The 12189-nt window shown below is 30.4% G+C and overlaps 1 protein-coding gene across 1 annotated transcript; it reads right to left on the reverse strand.

The window, feature by feature from the left end:
• Positions 1-5294: 5294 nt before the first annotated feature.
• Positions 5295-5801, reverse strand: LOC113380583 (solute carrier family 15 member 2-like). Its single transcript, XM_026619768.1, has one exon. The coding sequence runs from the start codon at positions 5799-5801 to the stop codon at positions 5295-5297; it is 507 nt and encodes a 168-aa protein (XP_026475553.1).
• Between the last annotated feature and the right edge of the window lie 6388 nt (positions 5802-12189).

The following is a 12189-nucleotide window of genomic DNA, read 5'->3' on the forward strand; positions in this document are numbered from 1 at the left end:
TTTTTATTACTCGAATTTTTAATTACTGTGCATGAAGTTCCAGCAATTTGCATTAGGGCTAGATGCCATGCACAACTAATTTTCTTAGCTATAAACCTTGCGGAGCCCGAGACCTTCCAACAAAGCAAAATTGTCGAAATCGGTTCGTTCGTTCTGGAGTTATTTCGTCAGGAAGGAAAACCCGACTTATTTTTATATATATAGATATATATATATTTGTATGTGTTTTGATATTTTGTATAAAAAATTGAAAGTTTTTTTTGTTTATTGCACGCGATCAAGTGAAAAATGTTCTATTCATTCAATTAACTTCAATTTAGATGTAAATATTCAGCGTGTCATTGAACTGAAGATTCACATAGAATTATCTAATTATGTTAAGACGAGATAATAGTCTTTAATTTTTTTGTTCAACTCTCAAACACTCTGAAATTTTTCAGACAGTGAAACCCACTAAGACAACCATTTTCCGCAAAATACGCCTTTTTACGACAGTTTGTGCTCTTTAAAATATATGTACCCTATAATAAGCTTTCACACTAAAAACGCGTTTTTAGCCCGTCTCCTGGGCAATCGTCTTAGGGGGGTTTTACAGTATATAGTTTTTCATTTTAACTAAATAAAGATAATGGAATTTTCACTTTTGTCTGTTTTGTCACTTAACAGGCAAGTCTTTAATGGGTTTAATATATAGCAATATTACCAGTAACTCTAAAAATATTATAAGTTACGTGTAAATACTAATATAAAAAAAATATTTGTTGAAAACTTTTGACTATTGTTGGTGTTTTGTTATTTTGGATTGTCTGTTCAAAACTCAACACAATAAATACATATCGAAAAATGAATGATGGCTTGGATGTAGGCTGAAACGTCTAGATTTAATAAACTTGTAGTTTTCAATTATACCATTTTTTATTCGTATTATGCCTAAACTCCCATAGAAATTAGATTATATATATCATTTAATTATTTAATAGCTAATGCGTCGGAATAAAATAATTTTTATGTATAAAATTGTACAGTTTCGAGAACTAAATGTGTCTCATCATTCGACTAAAAAAACTTTTTTTCGCTGGAGGAGATTGTTAATTGGCAAGAAACAAACTAAGGGGGCGTCCATTAATGTCGTGAGGTTTAGGGGGAGGGGGTTGACAAAAAACCACGAAATATCACCTGTATTTATTTTTAACTAATTTTTTTTAAAAAAAGTCCAAACATTTTCAAAAAAAATCGAAAAGTTTACAGTTTTTTCACGTAACTAAAAGAAAACGTGATGCTTGGTGGGGGAGGGGAGGTCTAATTTTGAATATCACCATGTATCACCAAGGGGGAGGAGAGGTCCAAAAATCCTTAAAAACTCGTTCAGGTGATTAATGAACGCCCCCTAATGTACTAACTCTTAAAAAATTGTTGACATATTATATATATATATATATATATATAACTCTTAATATATATATATTATATATATAAATTTAGTGTCACAGATGTTGTCTACGGTGAACGCCTGAAATACTGAACCGATTTAAAATTTGTTTTGCTCACTGTGTACTTATGGATCCCATTTAGGACATAGGGTATATTAACAATCTCAATTAATAGCAGAAATTTTATATTATTTAATTAAAAAACATTTTGACATTTTACCATAGTTTGAGTTCTGTCGAGAGTCTACAAGTCTAGACAAAAGACCATAGAGCAACGAATGCTATGAACGATTGAAAAATAAAAATACTAATAGAAAACCTTCACAGCCAACTTGAATCGAATACATTTTATAAGTAAAATCATCACTTGCTTACTTATGACAAATTTTATAAATTTATTCTAAACTTTAATTTTTTGTTTTTTTATTTTTTAATTTTAAGAAAACTTTGATCAATAGTATTGGTTAATAAAAACCACTGTAAAGCAGCAAAATATTTTTGATGGCAAAACAACGTTTGCCGGGTCAGCTAGTATATATATATATATATATATATATATATATATGAATATATATATGTATATATATTCAGGGTGTCCTTGAAGTGCAATCTAGAACTTAGGTGAAAATGTGGGGGAGGAGAGGGTTTAGTGAAAAATCACATGTATTTAGTTTTACCTGAATTTAGTAAAAACTTCCAAAATTGTTAAATTTTTTAAAAATTTTACTATTTTTCCGGGTACTAAAAATACACGTGATGAGTGTGGGGGAGGGGGAAGGGTATTTAAAAAAGCTCAGAAATTATGCACGTGATTAATGTACGGCCTCTTACCATTTTGAAAAATTGATAATAACCACAAAACCAATATGATATTTCATAACTAATACATGTATAAATATAAATTTATACAATTATTTAGAAAACTGCTATCATGAAAAGGCGTTTCGAAAGAGATTGTAAGAAAACGGTCTAGTTATAAATATAGTAACTTTATTACATACACATATATGTGCATGTTGTGTCTAGTTGAAATATAAAAGCCAGATATGAATTAGCATATAATCCTATACGACAATCGGTGGTGCTGGTGATCAGATTAAATATCATTATAATAAAATGGCATTTAATTGAAACGAGTCGCTTATAAACAATATTAAGACATGCGATCAGCCCATGTCGAAGCATTGTGTTTGTTAAGGTCATGGTTGTAAAGTAGTTCATGTACATGGGTACATATATACATACATCATATATATATATATATATATATATATATATATATAGATATATTTTGTATGATTCTGAATTTGATGTTGACATATGTATTAACAAAGTCTAATAATCGGGCATAACATCAATAAAAAACATGAATTTCTTTCAAAAATTTATTTTAAATCCATAAGTTTTGGCTATAATCCTAGCCTATGGTAATGCACTACACTATGTATTATAAACATTAACTTGAAATTACATAATATTTTCACAAAATACATCTTCAACCAGTCTACAAATAACACACTATCCATTTGTGATTTTTTCAAATCAGTATTTTTTGAAAATATTATGTAATTTCAAGTTAATGTTTATAATACATAGTGTAGTGCATTACCATATCCTAATACCATGGATGATTAAAATTTTCCAATTTAACACTACGATCAACTAATTTTTCCACTGAATGAAGGCTAGGATTATAGCCGAAACGTATGGATTTAAAATAAATTTTTGAAAGAAATTCATGTTTTTTATTGATGTTATGCCCGATTATTAGACTTTGTTAACTGGCACGGAAATGCAATTTCCAATTGATATGTTTCAAACAAACTTATAATATTAGATTATATAAATTCATATTAATTATAATAAAGAAAGACGATGTTGTATGTCCCAAATCGAGGTTCATTATTCCAAAATTGTATGAATTCTTATATTCAAATCACTTGAGAACATGAACTCCATCATCATATAAATTTCCATCAAAATCGTTAATTTTAACGTCCAGGCCAATCTTTACCGAAAGCTAATCAGCACGATTTCGAACTACAAAAATATAAAAATAAATTTATTTATATAAATTTTCTAAATTGGTATAGGATTCTTGGCAATTTTTACAATATAAATGACAAGCTGTCTTATAAATCTATTAAGTAATTGAGGTGATGAATGACAATGTTTTTTTCATAAGGCAACTCAGTAATACACCTTATATCGGTGAAATTAGAGCATATCACTTTTGGACATTTTGGCAAAAATTTGGACGAAAATTGTGCCCATCATCGCACAAAATGAACAAAATGAAAAATCAAGTAACTGATGGGATTTAAATTTTTGAAATTGGTACAGCTATTTTTGAGAAAACATCACTTTTGGACATTTTGGCGAAAATTTGAACGAAAATTGTGCCCATCGTCCCACAAAATTAATCAACTCAAGTCCTTATCGGGTAACTAATGGAATTAAAATTTTTGAAATTGCTGCAGCTATTTAATAAAATTGAATAAAAAAATTTAAAAAAATGGGCTCACATACAAACTTACGTCAGACGATTCAGCGTCACAAAAAAATAAAAGTAGCAAATTGATTTTTTAGCGAAAACATGACCTTAAGGTAACAAATAATGATGAAATCAATTCCAATGAATTTTAATTAATTGAAATAATTATTAGAAATAAATTTCAAAAAATCAAGATTTTTGTTATCAAGTCTATCAAGATTTAAGTATTCGTTAGCACGGAATAGAATTACGAAATTTTAACTTAATGAGGATTAAAAAGCTGTTTACTAATAATTTAAGTAAACGCAAACAATTGAATTTAACCTCTCACCGACCTCGCGTGTCGTCGTTTCCCATTTTGAATCATTTTGAAGATGGTGCATTTTCTACATTAACATGGCGTGATCATTTTTTTCTGGCTTGTTAACACACCTCATATTTTGTTTAATTTCTTTTTGTTTGAAACTCTATTAACCTTCCATAGTAAGAAAATAAATTTGGTCAAAAATGCTGCTTGTGATTAGAAGAGCAGCAAACGGAATCAATTGTTTTAGATGAAAGAACAAAATATAATAAAAAATACCACATAAAAGTAGAAAATTACCTTTTCTGTTGAGGACTGACAAGTATTAGAATAATACTAAAATACTGTTCACCAACGCCATTTGAATTGGAACAATGAATTTGCTGCAGAGCAACTGTAAAATTTAAATATAACCTATTTTTAAATATTCTTTAAAATAAATTTTATTAATTCATGATATAATATATGTCATAGTCTTATGTATAATATAGTCAATGTTCATAAGAATTATTTTATTATTAGCCTATTTTTTTAATCGTGCTGAATTAAACTATAACAATGTTTTTTGGATTCTTTTAGACAATATGATGAGGAACAGATAATTCTCATGTATTTTGATTCCATTTCTAGCTATTCAATATCATTATATTTATTCCGACGTTTTTGATATGATGTTAAAGATTTGATTTTTAAAAAAGAGCAGTTAATTTTGTTTATTGCAAATCTAGCAATAAATATAAATGTTGGGAATTCATCAGTATATAACCAATTTCTACTATTCATTATAACTACTCTCATTGTGATTTCTAGACATCTTTTTGAGTGAAAGTGAAAGATGTACAAGTTTTAAAAAATATTTTTATTTTGCTCACAAATCTGGCAATAAATGTAAAAGTTGGCAATTTAATGGTATAATACAAAGCATCAGAGAAAACACATTGAAAATTAAATATTACTATAATTGTTATTGAGTTGTATAACAAGATATAAAATGCAAGAAATCATGCACTTGTGCAAATATTAATATTATACATATTATTTATTATATTATGAAAATATTTTGTCTTTAAAACAGAACATTGTTAGTTGATAAAGCACGAAATCTCTTTCCGACTATAAACAGCACTAGCATGCACAATATAAGCAAAAGTGCATGCAGATGAAGTTTATGATCCACATCTATGCCTTCAATTTTAACTATATTTTCTATTAAAATCTCTACAATGGCGGTGAAGAAATTGTGAAATGCTGCAACAATTACCTTACAGGGCATCGGCGCTTCAGTATAAATAAATTGATCATAAGTAATACTAAAGTAAATTTCTCCTAGTATCAACACAACAGCCTGAGGTAGCATCCAAAAGACATGCACAGAATTCGGTTCCGTTACTACAAAAACTCTTGCTGTGCTGTTGACTAATGTAACCAAATAAACCCCGCCTGGGTCCAAATCGAGTTTCGTGACTTTCGCTCCGTTCAAGTATAAATCATACACAGATACGTCTACTTTATATATTCTGGTAGGATTATTGATCACTGAATGTCCGGCAACAATGCTTGGTTTTACAGTCATCGAAAACTCCGAGCCGTATGGATCTCTGATTACCACGTTGTCCCGAATGCAACCGCCTGTCCATCTTCATTCCTTATCATCACCGATATAGCAATACCGCCATATGTATCTATCGTTTCATTTATTGGAGGGAAGCAAGATCCTCTTATTGAAAGGTGTAAAGACTGAGACTGATGAAAAGAGTCATAGGGTACGTGTTTATTGCTGTACATTCCAAAAGGATTCACTATGAGGTAGTCTGGTGAAAGACTATCCGATTGAATAACAGCTGTACAATTAAAACCATTGAATATCCTGATTTGCAACTCCTTCTCCGTTGGCAAAGGTGGCAATTGTGACTTGATGCAGGTTTCCAATATTCCTGATATCAGGAAAGCAATTGATATCAACAGTCCACCAAAAATCATTCTTCTGAACGTTCTATCAAGTTTCCATGGTATAATTATATGATCTATGACGTGATCGCATATTGGCATAATTATAATCGCCAACAATGGTTTCATCAACTCGTAATGTTCTAATAGAAAACTAAAAGATCCTAATTGACCGTCCATTTTGCTGGCCTGGGTCATCCATTCATCTATATATCGGCTGTACAGGCCGGAGAAAACTGGAACGCAACAAAAAATAATAATCATATTATAAACCGTTTTAATATCGGTAACTGATTCTGTTCCATATTCGGGTTCTGCATGGTCAAGCCAATGTGGTCGAGGATTATAGTTTTACGATCTTGAATTGAAAGTTTCATTCCGTTCTATATGCAGGCGATGATATATTTTGAGGTGTGCACCGATTTCAAAATGATAAAATAGCGAGTTCCTACTAGAAAAATAATAACGTTGGCAATTTTCAAGAGCATGCTTATACTGAAAGTCAATACGAAGCAGTCCTCATCTCCTAAACATGAAACTGATTTCGTGATTAATGGTCCGTGAAAATTTCCGAGGAGTCCGGTGACATTATGTAGTATGTATAATGACCTATAGTACTTCATCAGCGCGGGTTTTCTGGCAACTGAAACTGGTTGCCCTCAAATGCGAATTGTACGCTGTTCACAACAAAAGCAAGAAAAATACTGTATGCCAAATGCGTATAATACAATTCCTTGGTTAAATATTGAAGTGACGGGACCGTCATCAAAGCCATGAGTGCTTGTTGAATGATTATTCCAATAAAATTGAAAAGTAATAGGTAGTATTTGTTTCCAAAAGATTCACTGATACATGCCCCGAGCGGCAGAAGAAAAATGATTAACAGTTTACGACATTGAAGAATTACCGACATTTCTTTTGCATCAAAAGCAATTTTATTGACCATAAACGAGTGCATCACTTTAATTAAGCATTTTATTTTTTTTATTTAATTTTATTGTTGTGGCAAAATTATTTTATTTTAGATTTTGAAATAATTAATTTAGTGCTATGGTTAAGGTAATCTAATCTTCTTATAACAAATAGCAAGCATATTCATTAAAATATATTATGATATTTTATAACTTACGCATCTTCATAAATAAAATAGAATATCTCATATAAGATCTACACCTGCTCAAACGATTTTTGAAAAAATTTCAGATGGCTGATTCTGCTGTTAGTGTACAGGTGGCTTTAAGGATAAGGCCTTTAGTCAAATCCGAAATTTCTAAAGGATATGTTAAATGCCTCGAAACAGTGCCAAATAAACCTCAAGTTTTAATAAAAAATCTTTCTTTTACTTACAACCATGTATTTCCACCAGAAGTTTCGCAAGCTGAATTTTATGACACTGCTGTTAAGGGTTTAGTTGATGGATTGTTTAAGGGTAATTTATTTCTACTAGAATTTAATTTTGACATAACATAACTTTGGTGTAGGTGAATTTATCTCTCATCTATAATCCCAAATTCTATTTTTATCTTCAGTATCTTTACTTTATTATTTATTATTTTGTTCAATCTAAAAATATATTTTAGGCTACAATGTGACAATATTAGCTTATGGTCAGACTGGCTCCGGAAAAACTCATTCCATGGGCATGGCTTATTCAGTTGGACCAGTCGAGGAGATGGGTGTTATACCAAGAGCAGTAAAAGACATTTTTCAAAAAATTTCAACTCTGACGGAGCAATATAATTTTCAATTACAAGTTAGATCAATATAAACTACTTTCCAAATATTAAAGCAATAAATTTAAAGTGTATTGTTAAGGAGCATATGAGGTTTAAATGAGAATTAAAATTTAAAAGCCATAACCTTTTTACACTGTAATTAGAGTTTATTTGAATACCCATAAATGGTCAGAAATTAAACATGTCAGATTTTCAAAATCTTTGCATTGTGTTTGTACTTCTATATGTTTGGTTGAATATAATTGTTCTGCACTCCTTAGGAGTATATGGATTGCTATTTAATATAATTTGCTTTTAGAAATCATAATAGTTTATGAAATTGTAAACATAATAATAACAGTAAGTCATTTCTTCAGTAAAGTATTTTCTCATGTTCTACAGGTATCATTTATGGAATTATATCAAGAACAATTATTTGATCTTTTATCAAAATCAAATAGAGATCAAAGTATAGTTGATATCAGAGAAGATCAACAAAAAAGAATTGTAATTCCTGGATTAACCGAAATTGAAGTACGTAATGCAAAAGATACATTAGATTGTTTAGTTAGAGGATATCGTCGCAGAGCTGTAGGTGCAACTGCAATGAACAGTCAATCCAGTAGAAGTCATGCAATATTCACTATCCATATACAACAGCGAAAAATCAGCGATAAGTAAGTAATAGTCAGTAAAAGAAAAAAGCTTTACGTATTATTTTTTTGTTATTTAAAACTGGATCTAGTAATGATGAATGAAAATAATGGTTTTTGAATTGAAAATTATTTTAGTTCACCATGGTTGTCGCTTCGAAACCATACATACAAAGCATTTGTGCGAAAATTATGCGTGTGTAATGTTAGCGTTTTTTTGGATCTTCTGTTGACGTTTTCACAAAAACGATTGAACTGATTTCATAACTTCAAATGCCATTGTATGTAATTTGGTAAGGACTAGCATTGATTATAGCCCAGTCAAATTAAGTTTTCAGTTAGGAACAATTCGCATAGAGCTGAAATTTGGTACAGATGTTAAATAGGCCATTACAAATGAAATGTCAAAAGTCCCCAACGATCCGACATCTGCGATTTTTTTTTATTCAAGGTCAAAGGTGCAAAAATCTAGTTTTTCCCATTTTCCGCCGAAACCATAATTTTTTTTAAAAAATTATGTTAGATAAGTTTATTTATTATAAAATTCTCTATGAAATTGTTATTATTAATTTTTTTGTTAGTATCACCGTTTCTGAGATATTGCCGTTTGAAAAGTTGAAAAATTCATATTTTTTATAATATGCAGCTTTTAAACGTCATCAAATGTGTAATATAAGTAAAAAATAAGAGTTAATTGGTTTCTGTTTAAATAGTATAAGTTTAATGAAATTTTTGAAGTATAAAACTATAGTGTTAGCCCCTAATTACCTTAGCTCTTGAGCAACACCCGCCAGCTATGTCATTTTCCTAGTGTGGGAGGGTCACATATACGACTGTTTTTGAAGCGAATAAACCACCTATTGGTGTACGGCATTTAAGACAAATTGCTGGAACTTCCCGTACCAAAAATTCAATTTTTCAAAAAAGATTGATTTTTGTGAATATTAAATTTTTGAGTAAATTGACTTATTTGAATTATATTTAGAAATAATTTGGAATTTTTTAACTTCTTTAACTTTTTTTTCAATGCAATATCGCTCCATACTTATTATTAAAATCTCTATAAAATATCTAATAATGTGATGCGCATATCGATGCTTTTCTGACGCAACCTCGTATCTCAGAAACTACTACTTTTCAGGAGAGACAAAAAACGTTTTATAACGAATTTTTGAACTGCTGTTAACAATTTTTTTATAAATTTTAAAAATATTCAATCTTGTAACAATTATTTATTATTTTTTCTTCAATTCTTTGAGATACGTGTTTGTCGCACGGAAAAAAATGTAACATACTGTGGTTGCGGCAAGCTGTTTTCAAATAAGAGTACATGAATAACTTTTTTCAATTGTTTTATTTTGAGAATCGATCAACTTTTTAAATAATTCTTAATAAAAAGCAAACATTTTTAAACTTGTGGTATATGTTAGTTTATAATTACGACAATATAGTATCTGGCCATAGTTTAGGTATTTCAATACCTAGGATATTTAGCTCTTTCATGGATTTATAATTTACTACTTTGTGATTATCATTTTTATTGTTACTTTTGTGGGAGTAGTAATGATTATGATAATATATTTAATTAGAAACTCCCAACATAATAAAAAAATATAAATTTATTAACTATAAAAATATTTTCGATATCAAAAATATACATGACATGTCCGATTGTTTTTACAAATCAAAACCAGCCTGCTTGATATCGCCACACACTCCCTGCCCAGTGTTGATCTCACAGTTTAAAAAAAAAAAAAAAACAGGGAAACACGTTATAAAAATGTGGTGGGAAAGCAGATTATAGCAGACCAGTGTTGTAATACTGGTCAATTACAAATTTCCATGTTTCGTCAGCAGATCCACCGTATGTGGTGATTTGACCTGCCATCAACTCCATATTCTGCATAATGTTTTCGATCTAATGGGTATTAGTTATATCAGAATAACTTAATGTTTAGAATGCATAATTTATGGGTACAGTTTCCATTTCTGCAAGCGTTGCATTCGTATCTGATGAGTTCCGATCAGAGAAAGAAGTTGGCTCTTTATCCAAATCAGGATCATTGGTTTCTTTGACATAAGAGTCCAGAATTGTGGAATCCAATAAATTATGTCAAATTTTGTTTTGATTCGTCGTTGTCACCGATAATGGGAGGTAGCATTATAAGACGATTTGTTGAGTTAACAGAGAAAGAGAGGTTGAATTGCATTCCAATGAAAAGTTCAGGCTCCAAATTATTTTTTCTGTCAGCAATAAACACTGAGGTCTGGGTATACCAAATGAGTAACCTCGGAAGTCTGATCCAGATAGTAAGTGCGTTAACTATGATGGATAGGACTGGACATACCTTATAGGTCGTCACTGAAGACCAGTGATTATGGTGCTGCGTCAAAATCAATTTTTCTTAAATCTTCGAAAAAATAAAACTCCTTTATCTTCATCTCCATCGTCGTGAGTCACCAATGTGGGAGTTGTAATGATTATGATAATATATTTAATTAGAAACTCCCAACATAATAAAAAAATATAAATTTATTAACTATAAAAATATTTTCGATATCAAAAATATACATGACATGTCCGATTGTTTTTACAAATCAAAACCAGCCTGCTTGATATCGCCACACTTTTATTCTTTTTAACTTCCCGAAGGAGAAGTTTATGTTTTCATCAAAAAACCCGATTCGCTAATTTTATGTTTTCTCGACGTTTCAAGCCATTCTGAATCGAATGAGACCAAATTTGGAAAAAGTATGTGTGTGTGTGTGTGTGTGTGTATGTGAACAGATTTTTTGCCGTAAATCGACGTTTTCTCGAAAACGGCTGGACCGATTTCAAAAATTTAAAAGCCATTCGATGTATCTCAACGAGAACTATTGTTTGTCAGTTTTGTGCGACGATCGGCCAAGCCGTTTCTTCATTAATGGCAGAAAAGTGAAAAAATTTTCGTCTACGTTTTAGCCCGCAATTCTGAATCGATTTTGAAAATTCAAAAACCGTTCGAAAGATATTGGTTGGGAATCGTGCTGATTAGTTTTTGGTAGAGATCGGCCGGGCCGTTTTCTTGTAATAAAGTTTTAAAAAAAAAAATTTCGACGATTTTTATGATTATTTTTTTGACGATAGATACCATAGTCTTCTAGATCATACTAAAATATTACGGCCCTACGACAACTGGTTCAGCTTTAAAAATTCGTCAAAGTTTGCAAAAATCAGTATGGTCTTTTTGGCATTTGTCAAAATTAGACTTTTGATCGACGTTTTCTCAAAAACGCCTGAACCGATTTTAGAAATTTAAAAGCCATTTGATGTATTTCGGTGAGGACTATCGTTTGTCAGTTTTGTGCAACGATCTGCCAAGCCGTTTCTTTGTAATTTGAAAAAAACTTTTCATCCACATTTAAGCTCATCCTACCGAACGATTTTAAAAAATCAAAAACTGTTCGAAAGATATTAGTTGGAAATGGTACTGATTAATTTTAGGTGAAAATCTACCGAGCCGTTTTCTTGTAATTAACTGTTGAAAAAAAAATTTAAGCCGATTTTCATGGAATTTTTTTTGGCGATATACATCATGGTCTTATAGAACTTACTGTAATATTACGGCCTAACGACAAGTAGTTTAATTTTAAAAATTCGTCAAAG

The sequence above is a fragment of the Ctenocephalides felis genome, unplaced genomic scaffold, assembly GCF_003426905.1.
Source record: "Ctenocephalides felis isolate EL2017-DRISC unplaced genomic scaffold, ASM342690v1 CF-g0.4_SCAFFOLD_02229, whole genome shotgun sequence".
NCBI classification, from domain to species: Eukaryota; Metazoa; Arthropoda; class Insecta; order Siphonaptera; family Pulicidae; genus Ctenocephalides; species Ctenocephalides felis.